At 42.3% G+C, this 15,657-nt stretch overlaps 1 protein-coding gene across 1 annotated transcript; it reads right to left on the bottom strand.

The window, feature by feature from the left end:
• Positions 1–8,116: 8,116 nt before the first annotated feature.
• Positions 8,117–14,157, bottom strand: LOC131896120 (zinc finger protein 271-like). The gene is made up of 2 exons (XM_059246704.1): positions 13,986–14,157; positions 8,117–11,808 (listed from the first exon to the last, which is right to left on the bottom strand). The coding sequence occupies exons 1-2, from the start codon at positions 14,155–14,157 to the stop codon at positions 10,118–10,120; spliced, it is 1,863 nt and encodes a 620-aa protein (XP_059102687.1). The 3' UTR covers positions 8,117–10,117.
• Between the last annotated feature and the right edge of the window lie 1,500 nt (positions 14,158–15,657).

Here is a 15,657-nt window from a genome sequence, read left to right as displayed (position 1 = left end):
ATCTGTAACATCTTCAATGTTGCAAAGTGCTCATTTCCCCACATAGCCTTACCTACACTTGAAAGTCCTTATCTGTTTGGGAAGAGAGAGAAAAAAGAAACCTTCCTTATCTGCATTTCCCTGATGAATAGCGAAGTTGTTCTTTTTGCGTTTATTGGTCATTTATAATCCTGAGGGTTGTTTGTTCAAAGCTTCTTTTGCCTTTGTATTGGGTTATGTGTGGGTATCTGTTTGTTCAGCATCCCTTCCCTCATTTATGGTAACAGTATCCTTATTTATTGTGGTTAACCCATTCCATATGGCTTTGGTGAGCACATGACCAGGCCTAGCCTCCTGAGCCACACTAGCCCCAGTGATTAGAGAGTGGGCGTGTAATTTGAAGCAGGCTAAGAAGAATGTTCAACAGAACTGCAACTACTGGAAAGAAGGCTTTGGAGCTACTGGAGACCCAAGGACGATGTGAGCCTGCATTTTTACTATATGGAGAAAGTCTCTGAGGAGAAACTCAGAGGCTAGCAGAGATGGTGAGAAAACTAAGTTCTGATACCATTTTTCTGGAGGCCCTAGATCCAGTTGTGCCTAAAGCCTGCCCTACCTCTGGACTTTAAAGTTTTGTGAGCCAATAAAGTCCCTTTCTTGTTTAAGATAATTGTATTTGGCTTCTGTCCTGATTAATATAGGGTATTTGTATTTTCTTAATGATTTGTAGAAAGCCTTTGTAGTTTTAAATTCTAGATTCATGCATTATATAAGTTAATAAAGTCAGCAATGGCCTTTTATGATTTGGGCTCTGTCAACCTCTGCCATGTGTTACTTTACTATCCTCCCTCCCCAATTCACACACCATTCCCATACTTGACATTCTAACATTACTTAGTGCTGGCTTCTGTGTCTGAACATTGCCTCCAACAGTACTCTTCTCTCCAGATTCATTTGGGTCCAAGTGTGTTATACTGCTGATTCTGTTAGTTAGGGCTTCCAGTGCTGTAATAAGACACCATGACCAAAAGCAACTTGGGAAGAAAGGATTTATTTCTTCTTACAACTCTCAGGTTACTTGAGTTCCTGCCCTGACTTCTGTCTCTAGTTAAGTCAGGGCAGGAACTCCAGACAAACACTTGAAGGAAAGAACTGATGGAGAGGCCATGGAGGAATGCTGCGTTTTGGCTTGTACCTAATAGCTTCTTGAACCTGCTTTCTTACAGCACCCAGGACCACCAGCCCAGGGGTGGCACTACCTGCAGTAAACTGGACCCTCCCCCATCAGTCATCAATCCAGAAAATGCACCACATGCTTGCCCACAGGCCATTATGGTGAGGGCACTGTTTCAGTTGAGATTCCCTCTGAAGTGACTCTAGCTTGTATCACATTGACAGCCAGCACACTGATGTATCTAGTTAACATTGCTCTTAGGGCACTGCCTTCAAATTTCTGCATGTGGTCCTTGGAGCCCTTCACAATTACCTTTACCCAACATGGGTTTTGGGGGAGGGGCATTTTATTCTAGGTCCATGGTCTTGAAGCTGTACGAGCCCAATACCTAATTTGGGGGAAAGAAACTTAAGCAAGTCTATGGGGCATTTTCTTGATTGATTTTGATGTGGAAGGGCATAGCCAATTGTGAGTAGTGTCGCCACTGGTCTGGTGGTCCTGGATGATCTAAGAATGGGAAGCTGAGCAAGCAGTGAGTAAGCCAGTAAGCAGCACTCCTCCATGGTCTCTGCAGCAGTTCCTGCCTCGAGGTTCCTGCCCAGTTTGAGTTCCTTCCATGAAAACTATGATGTGGAAGTGTAAGCAGAATAGACTGTTTATTCCTAAATTGCTTTTGGTCATGGTGGTTTATCACAGCAGTAGAAACCCTGATACATATATGTGTGTGTACATAAAATAAACCGTGTGTGTGTGTGTGTGTGTGTGTGTGTGTGTGTGTTTTACACACAGTATATATGTGGTGGTTTGAAAGAAAATGCCCCCATAGGGAGTAGCACTATTAGGATGTATGGCCTTGTTGGAGTAAGTGTGTGTGGCTTTGCTGGAGGAAGTGTGTCACTGTAGGGGTGGATTTTGAGGTCTCCTATGCTCAAGTCATTCCCAGTACAACAGTTCACTTCCTGTTGCCTGTGGATCAAGTTATAGAACTCTTGAATCCTCTAGCACCATGTCTACTTACATGCTGCCTTGTCCTGCCATGATAAGGGACTAAACCTCTGAAACTGTAAGCCACTCAGTTAAATGTTTTCCTTTATAAGAGTTGCTGTGTCATGGTGTCTCTTCACAGCAATAGAAATCCTAAGAACACACACACACACACACACACACACATATATATATATATATATATATATATATATATATATATATATATATATATATATATATATATATATATGTTATCATACAGATGATGTCTATAGTGTTAGGATACTATTTATTTATTTTTGGGTCATTTTTAATTTTTATTTTCTACTGTATATCCTCCATAAGAAAATACATAAAGATGTATGGTGATATTTTATTTGTACTAAAATGTGATTTGTATGTTAATAAATAAAGTTGCCTGGGGATCAGAGCTAATAGCAAGCCTTAGCAGAAGCTGGGCGGTGGTGGTGCACGCCTTTAATCCCAGCTCTTGGGAGGCAGAGCTAAGCGGATCTCTGTGTGTTCAAGGATACAGCCAGCATGGAGACACACGCCTTTAATCTCAATACCAACCATAGAAGACCTGGAGGTCTGTACAGACAGGCAGTGACTAGGAGGTCATGTGGTTGGGTTTACAACCAATGAGAAGGCAGAACAGAAACACTATAAAAAGATAGACACAGGAAGTAGGTCTCTTTTTCGGAGAGGCAGGGCAACAGCGACAGTGAAGGGTAAGGTTTTTAGCTCTTAGCTATTGCTCTGACCTCTTGGCTTTCATCTCTGTATTGGCTCTGTGTTTCTTATTTAATAAGACAGTTGGTTACATCTACAAAGATGTGGTGCTGGTGGATACCTTTAATCCCAGCAGATCTCTTGCATTTCAAGCCAGCTTGGTCTACATAGTGAGACTCTGTATCAAACAACAGAAGTCTCCAAACCATAAAGAAGCATGTAAGAATCAAACTGGATGGTCTTTGTTTTCCACACCAGTCTTAGCCATCATGTTTTTCCTTTGCCTAGAACCTCTTACAGTCTTTTAGTGCATTCAGAAGAAAAGTCCTAATTCAGCCATGGCTAACTAGGTCTTCCTGCTACTCTTCCATTTTTCTCTGCCCTCACATAGGACTCCCTGTGTTCATTCTGCTTCAGCCACCATGGCCCTCTTGCCATTTCCTAAGTAAATCAAGCATTGCTTTCAGGGGTTGCTGTCCTCATGTGTATCTTTCGTCAAACAGTTTCTCAATGAAACCTTCCCTGACTAACTTGTGTAAATTGTATTATTGTTCCTTGAAAAAAATACACATGCATACACACAACCGTAAACATAGATTTAGAAAGAAAAGCAACCCTATGTGTCCATATATTGGCTTGTTATTTTTCCTTCACTTTAGATCAGCTGACTGCTTCTATCTAAAGTTAACCTTACCACTGTGTTGTTTTTGCTCTTTGGTCTTTGGATCTTTAGCTCTTTTGAGGGGCCTGACACCCAGCTACCAAATAAATACACATGGAGGCTTATTATTTTTATAAATGACCGGCCTTGGCTTGGCTTGTTTCTTGCTGGCTTTCCTTAACTTTAAATTATCCTATCTACCTTTTGCCCCTGGGCTTTTTCCTTTTCTTACTTCTGTATATCTTATTTTCACTCTTACTCTGTGGCTGGTTGTGTGGCTATGTGACTGGCCCCTAGCATCCTCCTCTCCTTCTTCTCTTGCTCTTCTTTTCCTCCAAGATTTCTCCTATTTATTCTCTCTGCCTGCCAGCCCTGCTTATCCTTTCTGTGCCCAGCTATCAGCCATTCAGCTCTTTATTAGACCAATCAGGTGTTTTAGACAGATGAAGTAACACAGCTTCACAGAGTAAAACAAATGCAACATAAAAGAATGCAACACACCTTTGCATCATTAAACAAATGTTCCACAGCATAAACAAATATAACACATTTTAAAATAATGTTCCACAATGCCACTGGACCCAGGTTCTCTCCTACCTGCTCACCTTTCAAAATACCAAATATTCTTCTCCTTGATATTTATTAGCATATAAATATGCTGGCTTTTACTCAAAAACTTCTGTATCAAAGTGGAGTTAGGGGGATCAGGTCTAACCTGCCTGAACTAGTGGAGAAGGTACATTAGAAGCAAAGGATGGTGAGACTGGAGACAAATTAGTAGATGTCAGGTGTTTGTCATTACTGGATTTCCCAGACCACCACCTGGGGAAGGGAGGAGCAAAGTTTAGTAGTCTGCCTACTTGGAAAAAGTGGACTTGCTCAGAAAGAGGACATGAGTTCTCCAGAAGATTCTGCCCAAGTATTTGAATAATTATGAGCACACATGAAACAATCCAAAAACTCAAGGTAGAGGACCACTAGAAGTCACAAGGCCAAAATCCACCTTATAACCCTCAGGGCATTCTCTGGTGGTTTTTAAGAGCGATTTTGCCTGGAGGGAGATAGAGCAGTGTCTGAACACAGTTTTGTCACACCAGGTGTAGGGGGCCACAGAGGCTTCCTAGTGAGACCTTACTCAAGGTCAGAGAATCTGAGCTTGCTTTACCCAGCAGGGCTGCATAATAGGATGATTTGGCCAAGGGCATGGCTACCAGGTGTTGTGAAGGGTCTACATTTGGCTGTACATTGTGCTTTGATTTTGAAAGGGGGAAGTCTTTGCCTTTCCGCTTGGTAGTGTATAAAAAGCCCATTAGAATAAATCTCAAGGCGTCTAGGTATTGACCCAGGGCCCTCCTGAAGCTATCCTGTGTCTCTGTCTTTCTTGTCATTTCTGCCTATATTTCTATCTCATCTTCTTTATTCCTCTCTCCTCCTCTCAAGAACCCTTTGACAGGTTGGAGCTGAACTCCCACAACCAGGGGATATGTCCACTACTGGCACCTACTGGGTAAAGGCCAGAGAGGTAGCTAAACTGTACAATGCTTAACTGTATTTGCCACAAATGGCTTGTAGTGATGTTGAAGAAGTTTGGGGTTAAAGTACCAGGAAGTCTTAAGTCCAGAAAAGAACCCTAAATTAGATGTCGCTTGAACAAAACTTAAGAGCTAAGACTAGGATAAAAATGAACAAGTCCCAGAACAATTATTTAGCAGCCCACAAGACACTATAAAGCCTGGTGTGGTGGCACATCCCATCACTCGGGAAGCAGATTCAGGAGGATCCGAAGTTGAAGGCTAACCTAGGCCATGTGGTAAGACCATGTAACAAAATATGTTTGGCATACATTAAAGAATTTTACCATCTACACCTGCCCTACTTGTTTTTGCCAACTTGACCCATGCTAGAGTTATCTTGGAAAGCAGAACTTCATGTGAGAAAATGCCTCTATCTGGGTGGCCTGTCGGCAAGTCTGTTGGGCATATTTTTGGTTAATGACCGATATGAGTGGGCCGAGCACAAAGTGGGCAGTGCTACGCCTGGACAGGTGGTCCAGGGTGTAGATGTAACCAACCGTCTTATTAAATAAGAAACACAGAACCAATGCAAAGAAGAAAGCCAAGAGGTCAGAGCTAAGAGCTAAAACCTTACCCTTCCTCCTGTGGTGGTCTTACCTCTCCGAAAGAGAGCTACTTCCTGTGTTAAAGTCTTTATAAAGACTTTCGGTTCTGCCTTCTCATTGGTTATAAACCCAACCACATGACCGCCTCGTCACTGCCTGTCTGTCATAGACCTCCAGGTCTTCTGTGGTTGGTATTGAGATTAAAGGCATGTGTCTCCAATGCTGGCTGTATCCTTGAACACACAGAGATCTACCTAGCTCTGCCTACCAAGTTCTGGGATTAAAGGCATGCGCCACCACCGCCCGGCTTTCCTATGGCTTGCTAATAGCTCTGACCCCCGGGCAACTTTATTTATTAACATACAAATAACATTTTAGTACAAAATAAAATATCACCATACTCGGGTGCTATAAAAAAGCAGGCGCAGCAAGCCAGTAGTGTTCTGAGATGGCTTTTGTTTTAGTTTCTACCCTGATTTTCCTCAGTGATGGTGTGTGGCTTCAGAGTTGTAAGGTGAAATAACCCTCTTCCTCCTCAAGTTGCTTTTGGCCATGTCTTATCACAGCAATAGAAACCCTAAGACACATCAATGAATAAATAAAATATGAAGTTAAAATACCTTGGTGGGAGTATAGCTCAATGGCAAGGTGCTTGCCTAGCATATAAAAAAAAGTCCAAGGTTATGATGGCATGGGCCTAGGAGAGATGGCTCTGTCCCTTGCCTGAGGGACAGTCCAAGTGGTCCAGACTGACCAGCTCAGCTACCACCCAGACCCATATGCTGGGTCTTGGGTTGGCCTACCCCATCTATGACTTGCTGGGGTGTGTGAAGGGAGTGGTCCCGAGGAATGATAACTGCAGGATTTCCATGACTTGGGCAACATCAGGATATCCAAGAGGAATTTTGATGAGGGGCCAGTGATGACAGTGTGCCAGGGGCCTTGAACCGGAACAATGACTCATCACAATGAACATTTTGTGGGTGGGGCTGATTGGAAAAAAGGGTATACTGCGTAACACACCACAGCTCCCAATGCCACTAGGATGAATGAAGAAGTGTTGGAAAGATGGAGGAGCGAGGTGGTGTGTGAGTGTGCGTGTGCGTGTGCGTGTGCGTGTGTGTGTGTGTGTGTGTGTGTGTGTGTGCAAGTGTGCCATGGTGGAGGTCAGAGGACAGTTTGTGACAGAATTATCACAGAGTCCTCAGGTGAAGGTCTCAGTCCCCCAAGACTGTTCCCTCCAACTTTAGCCAAAGATTGCATATCTGTTTTCTTCACTGGTGCTTTGGGCTGAATATATGTCAGAAGTTTCTACAAACCCATCCATGGGTTTGATCATTTGCTACAATGATTCTACTAAACAGGGTAACAGTTTACTTATTAGATTAGTGGTTATGAAAATAAGAACACAACCCAAGATGTCAGAAGAGCTGCATGTGACAAGGTGTTTTAGAAGGAACAGACATATCATCTACAGGAGTGCCACCTTTTAGTTTCAACAACCTGGATGCTCTGAATCCTGTCCTTTAGGCTTTTCTAAAGGTTCCTTACATGTATATTAGCAAATCATTGGCCACTGGTAATTGAACTTTATTCTCGGAGGTCAAGTTGGGGTGGAGTGGGACCGAGTTTTAGTTCTCTATCGTTTGGCTCCCCTGTCAACCAGCTCCAATGGTTTTAAGGTCTTCCCAAAATTACTTTACTGACAAATTTTTGTGGAGTTAAAGAGGGTCTGTTGTAACAAGACAAAATTGTTCTTTAAAAACATTTTTAAAATCCTGTATAAGTTACTTTGTCTGCATGTACGCCATGTATGCCCAGTGCCTTCAGAGGTAAGAAGAAGGTATTGGATCCCCTGGAACTGGAGTTACAGAGAGCCATGAGCTGCCATGTGGGTGCTGAAATTTGAACCCAAGTCCTCTGCAAGAGCAGCCAGTGTTCTTAACTACTGAGCCATCTCTTCAGGCCCTGTCTTAATTGTTTTTTTTTTTTTAACTTAGGGAAGTCAAAGGGTTTTAGAAATTACATGTCAGAGATGACAGTCAAATATAGTTGCTTGCATGGTGTGGCTTTCTGAAGTTTTAGTTACCTAGTTAAGCTTGTTCTTAAACTATAAATGGGAAATTCTAGAAATAATTCAATTTCTGAGCCACATGAACCTTGAACCCTTCTGCACATCCTCCAGGACGTGAATCGTTGCCTGTTTTATCTTCCCATTAGCCATTTGGTGGCTGTCTGGGCCGTCAGCTCCAGTCTCCATACTCTCACTGCTTATGTTCAAATAATCCTTACTTTCCTGAACAATGGCCCCAAGATGAAGAGTAGTGACGCTGGCAATTAAGACAGGGTGAAGAGAAGACAGTATTATTATTATTACCTGTACCAGAAAGAGTGGGAAGTTTTCATTTAAGGGAAGAGAAAAACCTGAGGATGTTACAGTCTACAGTAAGAATAAATCTTGTGAAATTGTGAAGGGAAAATTTATTATTATTCTGACATCTCAAAATGCAAATAATAGACATGTGTGCAGTAAGCGCTAAAGCAACGGAATGGCGTTAGGGATGCAGTGCTGACCACGTGACACGGAGGGCCCGTGTCTTCCGAAATGCACAGCCACCACAGCGAGAGACTTTTGCTCTGGCTGTACAGCATGTTTGTACCAGCTGCTGCTGCCACTCTTTAGCTGCTTCAGTTGTCTCCATATCCACAAAGGGCCCCTCCCCTGCTCACAAACCACAATTGCATAAAGCCTGCAGCTCCTCAACGGGACACCATGAACATATGGGAGTCCACTCCTTTTGCCTACGCAATCTGCCGCTCCTCTCATCCGCGTCAGCCATGCATCGCTGTGGCGTAAGTACCAATAGCATCTCTGCTGGATGGTTTTGCACATTTATGATTCTGGGGTGCAGCAGGCTGGCTGGTTTCCTTAGAACTGTTACCACCGAGAATGGCTGGTAACCAGGGCTGGGAACGTCTAGCTCCATTTGTTACAAAAATTGCAGGAACTGCTGGTATCTGATAGTTCTGGCTGTGAGAAGAGCAGCGAAGACACTATCACTAGGATCCGAGTCACGGACACTCAGAGTTTGGAGCTGTTAATTACTATTACTAACACAAAAGGTGATGCACTTTGCCTATTTGTAGTCTATCAGAATTTAGCAAGACTATCAGCTGATTGACAAAGTTCTATGCCTTGGGACATATCCCCATGGATACCATGGAACTACTGTATTTACAGTACCACAATACCACAGTTCCATTTTTGTTCAATTGGTGGTAAAATAGTCACATTATTCATTAAAATAATTTTTTCATGTGTTCAGAGGCTGTGAAGTGATTTCAGACCAATAAAATTTTGGTCTGCATTACTGAAAGTTAAACTAGCATTGCTGTGTCTGCCACAGGGACGCATGCTCACCAGGAAAACCCAGACTAGACCACCACCAACAAATTACTGCAACAAAGGGACACGGGGTTACACAGGGAATTTATAGACACTCGGCTTGAGCATTGGACACAACTCTCCATCTTTTAGAGGATATGTGTGATGTCAGTATTAATATCATTTTAATTACAGGATTTAAGGTTTCCCTACGTTCTCTGAAATGACTTCTGATATGCAGTTGGTAATTGAGACTGAGTAAAAGTTTGGGCTTCTACGATATATATGAATCATTTCCCTCCGAATTTTGATTGAGACTTTCCATATTGATTTTTTAAAAATGGTAAGTTCTGCATTAATGCCTTACATTTTTATAATGATATCTCTGTGAATTGACTCAATGAAAGATTTTTCTTAGGTTATAGCAAAGGTAAGAGTTTCTATTTTTTGTCTACTGATTCACTTTTTTAAAAATTATGAACAATGAAGGTTTTCACACAACTCCCAGAGCCCCTTAGAATTTTCTTAATATTAGTAATTCTGAGCTCAAAGTTAAATTCTTATAAAATTCGTTTTTCCAGTACTTTTTGAATGGAGCATGGGTTGGACATTGATTAAAACCTTTTTCATGGTCATTATAGCATTGGTAAGATTTTTGTTCTAGTATGGTACCAGAATTTGTGCACTCCAGGTTTTCCCACATTTATCACATTTATGCAGTCTTCCTCCTCAGAATGGATCTTTCCTTTTTCTTTCTTTCTCCCTTTCTTTTCCTTCCTTCATATTTCTTTTTTTTCCCCTCCCAGGCAGGGTTTCTCTGTGTAGCCCTTGTTGTCCTGGAGCTTGCTCTGTAGATCTGGCTAGCCTCGAACTCAGAAATCCTCCTGACTTTGCCTCTCAAGTGCTGAGATTAAAGGCATGCACTATCACCACCTGGCTAGGATGGATTTTCTTAAAGTACCAAGATCAGGTTTGTTAAAACATCTGCTACCCTGACCATGAGGGTAGAGCTTCTCTTCTCTCTGCATCCTCGGATGTTCAGTAACAATGGTCACAGTGCTGAAGGGTTTCCCACAAGTATCATTTTTCACCAGTGTGGATTCTTTGATGGTTAATGAGATCAGAGCGCCTACTAAAGCTTTTGCCACATTGAACACATGGGTATGGTTTCTCTCCAGTATGGATTCTCTGATGAAGGGTTAGAGCTGAGCACTGACTGAAAGCCTTCCCACACACATTACATTTATAAGGTTTCTCTCCAGTGTGGATTCTCTGGTGTTTAGTAAGGTCTGAATTCTGACTGAAACTTCTAGTGCACTGTGTACATGCATATGGTTTTTCTCCCGTGTGGATTCTATGGTGAAGGATAAGGTCAGAACTCTGACTGAAGGCTTTGTCACAGCTGTCACAGTGGTAGGGCTTGTCACCACAATGTATTCTCTGATGTTTAGTGAGATCTGAACTTTGACTAAAACTTTTATTGCACAGATTACATGTATATGGTTTTTCTCCAGTATGTATTCTTTGATGCTTTACGAGATCTGAACGGCGACTAAAACTTTTAGAACAACCACTGCAAGGATATGGTTTTTCTCCAGTGTGGATTCTCTGGTGGAGAATAAGGTTGGAACTCTGACTAAAAGTTTTACCACATTCATCACATTCATAGGGTTTCTCCCCAGTATGAGTTCTATAATGTTTAATAAGATCTGACCTTCTACTAAACATTTTACTACACTGACTACATGGGTAAGGCTTCTCTCCAGTGTGAATTCGTTGATGATTAATAAGATCTGAAAGCCTACTGAAGGTTTTGATACACTGATTACATAGATAGGGTTTCTCTCCAGTATGAATTCTTTGATGCAGAATAAGAACTGAGCTCTGATTAAAAGCCTTTCCACATTCATTGCATTTATATGGTTTCTCTCCAGTGTGAACCCTTCTGTGTTTAGTAAGGTCTGAACTCTGACTAAAACTTTTGTTACACTGACCACATGAATATGGCTTCTCCCCAGTATGGATTCTCTGGTGTAGAGTAAGATCGGAGCTCTGACTGAAGGCTTTCCCACACACGTCACACTTATACGGCTTCTCCCCAGTGTGGATTCTTTGATGTTTTGTAAGATCAGAACTCTGACTGAAATGTTTGTTACACTGGTTACATATATAAGGCTTCTCCCCAGTGTGGGTTCTCTGATGTTTAACCATGTCTGAGCGCTGGCTAAAACTTTTACCACAATGACTGCATTGATAGGGTTTTTCTCCTGTATGGATTCTCTGATGTATAATAAGATCTGAGCTCTGACTGAAGGCTTTCCCACATGCATCACATTTGTAAGGTTTTTCACCAGTGTGGATTCTTTGATGTTTAATAAGGTCTGAGCTCCGACTAAAACTTTTAATACACCAATTACAAGGGTAGGGTTTCTCTCCAGTATGAATCCTCTGATGCAGAACCAGGGCTGAACTTACACGAAAGGCCTTCCCACACTCATCACATTCATAAGCTTTCTCCCAGTGAATTCTCTGGTGCCTAACAAGACCTGTATTCCAAGCAAAGCTTTGGCCACATTCATTACAGTTATACTGTCTTCTTTTTAAGAGGTTCTGGTCATTCAATTCATCCCCCAATTCCCAGAATTCTTTGCCTTTGGAATTCTGGAGAGCATCCTCCTGGAGGCTGCCAGATTCTTCAGTCAGCGTTTCAATGTTTCCTGTCATCTCCTCCTCTGAAGCTGGCTCTCCAATCTTGATCTTAGTCTCACCATCTGGAACAGTAAACAAAATCCAAATGCAAAATGTGCTCCATGTTGTAAGAAAGTCCCAGATGACACAAATCAGTATTTATCTATATATATTACAATAAGAGGTGCTGTGGATATCGCTCTGTATAAATAAAACACTGATTGGCCAGTAGCCAGATAGGAAGTATAGGCGGAACTAACAGAGAGGAGAATTGAGGGAACAGGAAGGCAGAGGGAGAGACTGCCTGCAGCTGCCGCCAGGACAAGGAAGATGTAAGGTACCAGTAAGCCACGAGCCACATGGCAAAGTATAGATTAATAGAAATGGGCTAAATATAAGAGTAAGAACTAGACAATGATAGGCCTGAGCTAATGGCCTAGCAGTTTAAATAATATAAGCGTCTGTGTGTTTATTTTATAAGTGGGCTAAGGGACTGCTGGGGCTTGGCGGGACACGGAGAGAAAACTCCAGTTACAAAGAGGGGAGGATATGGTACAGGGTGGCCCTCGTGGTTAAGGTAATGGACTGCAAATGAGACAGGAGGCTTCCCAACATCGAGAAACACTGAAGAAAACCACAAAGAATCAACAAGTAATGGATCACACTTTTGTAGAAAGGATTTATCAGATACAAAGGTATGATTTTCACAGAAGACCTGGGAAAACTGAAATTGATTCACTATGATAATAAAAGTGTGGTTAGATTAGAGCTAACAATTTATTAATACACTTAAAGCAAACAGTATAAAAAGTGTAAGAAAGGGAAGTTGGTTGGGTTTTATCTAGGAATGCTCAGGAATTTAGGCTAAAAGTAAGGTGCTAAAGAAAAATAATGAATGAGAAATAAAAACCCTTCAATTCCTTTACATCTGCCTTTAAGAAACAGTAAAACATTGTTATTACATGCAAAGAAATGCACTGTATTCTAAACACCTTGTACAAAAAAGTCCCAAGCAGCAATCAGTTGAAAACTGAATTTGATATAACAACATCTATCTATTGCAAAATAACTCTGATACTTTTTATTATCTTCTCCAGCTGGAACTACAGTTGTCATCACAAACAACAAGAGGGCAGAGAAGAAAGATGGCCAAGTTGTTTCGACTTTCTCAAACTGCATGTGTTAATGAGAATAACAAGAAATCGATTTTCACACCAAGACTGGTTTCATTTTTTTAGGTGTTTGACAGTACACTTAAAAATGTATGTGTGTTTTGTTTGTGTGTTTATGCCATGTGTGTATAAGTGTCCTCCGAAGCCAGAAGAGGGTGTCAGATGTTCTGGAGCTGGAGTTATAGGTAGCTGTGAACTGTCCCACATGGGTGCTCTAGAACAGTGGTTCTTAGCCTTCCTAATGCTGCAACCTTTAATACAGTTCCTCATGTTGTGATGACCCCAACCATAAAATTATTTTTTTATTTTTTAAATTTTTTTTTTAAATTTTATAATTTGACTTAATTTTACATATCAGTGATGGATTCCCCTGTCCTCCCTCTGCCTGCCCCCCATCCTCCCCCCAGCCCACCCCCCATTCCCATCTCCTCCAGGGCAAGGACTCCCCTGGGGATTCAGCTCAACCTGGTAGATTCAGTCCAGGCAGGTCCAGTCCCCTCCTCCCAGGCTGAGCCAAGTGTCCCTGCACAGGGCCCAGGTTCCAAACAGCCAGCTCATGCACTAAGGACAGGACCCAGTCCCACTGCCTCCCAAACAGTTCAAGCTAATCAACTGTCTCAATTATCCAGATGGCCTGATCCAGTTGGGGGCTCCTCAGCTACTGGTTCATAGTTCATGTGTTTCCACTAGTTTTAAAATTATTTTATTGCTACATCATAACTAATTTTGCCACTGTTACAAATTGTAATGTAAATATCTGATATGTGACTCAAGGGGTCACAACCCACAGGTTGAGAACTACTGCTTTAGGAGACCAGCAAGTACTCTTAATCACTGAGCCATTGATCTTCAGCCTCCAAAGACAGATGTAAAACATGAAGGGCATAAACATAAATATTTAGACTGAAGTTTGGTGCCATGTCAATTTAGTTAAACCACAACAGTCAAGTCCTCCCTTAGGGTCTATTCCCCAGCCATGGGTTCTTAACTGGTCTAACAGTATCAGACATGTATCTCCCCTGCCAAGCAGGCATCAAATCCTAATCCAGTGCTTGTTTGCCCTCAGAACAGCTGTGCTGCTGTTGTACCAGTGGCCCCATCCTGCTTGGCAATTAGCACTGTGGTTTGGAGGTTCACAGCCAAGTGAGGCCTTGAGCCTTCATCTCCAGGTTTCACAGCACCTCCAGGCACCATGGAAGCTAGCCGTAGTAAGGACGCTTCCAGCTCATTTTCAACTTGCTTTCTGGCTACCAAAGGCATGATGCCTTTGGCAGTAGGATTTATTTTCTTATAGGATCTTAATTCTGGTGAGCAACCAAGAGGAATGGCAATAGTCTGTGTTGTTTGGGGACTCTCTGGGGCCTCCTTGGCCAAGTACTCATAAGAAGGTATTCCTTCCATACTGGGAATTGGAATTTTTGTTTGATAAACAATGGCTTCTAGGAATAGCATTATCCAGCCATCCAGGACATCTAGACTATCCTATCTATTTTCTTTTGTTTGTTTGTTTGTTTGTTTGCTTGTTTTGGTCTTTGAGACAGAGTTTCTCTGTTTAACAGCCCTGGCTGTCCTGGAACTCACTTTGTAGACCAGGCTGGCCTCCAACTCACAGAGATCCACCAGCCTCTGCCTCCTGAGTACTGGGATTAAAAGTGTGGACCACCCTGCCCGGCTACTAACTATTTTTTAACTTAGCTATTTTGAAACCAGCTTATAAAGTACTGAGTTTCCATATGACTTTGTTGTGTAGCCTTCACCCTGGTTAACCTGGGCTCCCAAACCCCTCATTTCCTGTACCCTTCCACCTCTGTTCCTGCTTGACTTCTTCAATGCCCAATGTCGCCCCCCACTTTAATACCCATAAATAAGTGCTACTTCCATCCTTAACCAGAGAAGCTTCTCTGTGCAGAGGACGGCAGTGAATACAGAAACTCAGGGCTGTTCAGGTGCTTAGAACGACAGTTCAGTTCTCAGTCATAACCAGGACATTCGTGCCACTCCCTTTAAAGCACAGAGAATACTGTGGAGGCAAAGAATAGAAAGGATGAAGGAGCTAGAAGAGATGTGAAATTCTATTTTAGGGTGTAACATAGCCATGGCAAACATGATCTCAGGGTAGCTGTGGCTGCCTGTACTGGGTTTGCACAAGGTAAAGCCTGTTAGAAGCTAATTCCAGATCAGGGAGAAGCTCATAGGACCCTACTCGACCTGCTGAACTACTGCTAACTGATGGAATCTGGGGAGGGACAGTCACTGACTTCAGTGTGCACCAGTGAGCCCACTGGGATCCAGTGAATGATCCACCAGGATCCAGTGAATGGCCCACCAGGATCCAGTGAATGACCCACCAGGATCCAGTGAATGATCCAAACCTGTTGACACACAGACAATCCTGGCTAAAATCATACAACGCAAACAAACAGGAATGAACATAGGAAAGGGACTTGTAGGGAGGAAGGGGACAACAGGGGTGGTATAAAGGTAAGGGGTGGAGTAAAAGGGAACAGGATGTGCTATATACATTATGAGACTGTCGAAGCACAAATTTAATCAGCAAATATTCATCAACAAAAATTTAAGGTCAACACTGAACTACTATAGCACAAGTAGATACCTTTAAATCCCCAGACGATCACACAGTGGCACACAGGTCCCTTCTATACCAGCACATGGAACTCTCTGTTTCCACATTTTACCCAAAAATTTGGAGGTGTGCAACTGAATGAGCAATACTATAACTTACTAATTAAGCTTCTAACT

Source organism: Peromyscus eremicus, chromosome 19 (genome assembly GCF_949786415.1).
Source record: "Peromyscus eremicus chromosome 19, PerEre_H2_v1, whole genome shotgun sequence".
In the NCBI taxonomy this organism is placed as follows: Eukaryota; Metazoa; Chordata; class Mammalia; order Rodentia; family Cricetidae; genus Peromyscus; species Peromyscus eremicus.
Note: the sequence above shows the minus strand (reverse complement) of the source record. Positions and strands in the feature narration are given on the sequence as shown.

Coding starts and splice junctions, on each gene's coding strand:
- LOC131896120 (XM_059246704.1), bottom strand. CDS start 14,157: ATGCCTTTGGTAGCCAGAAAGCAAGTTGAAAATGAGCTGGAAGCGTCC. Junction 11,809..13,985: donor CAAGCAGGATGGGGCCACTG/GTACAACAGCAG, acceptor TTACTGTTCCAG/ATGGTGAGACTAAGATCAAG.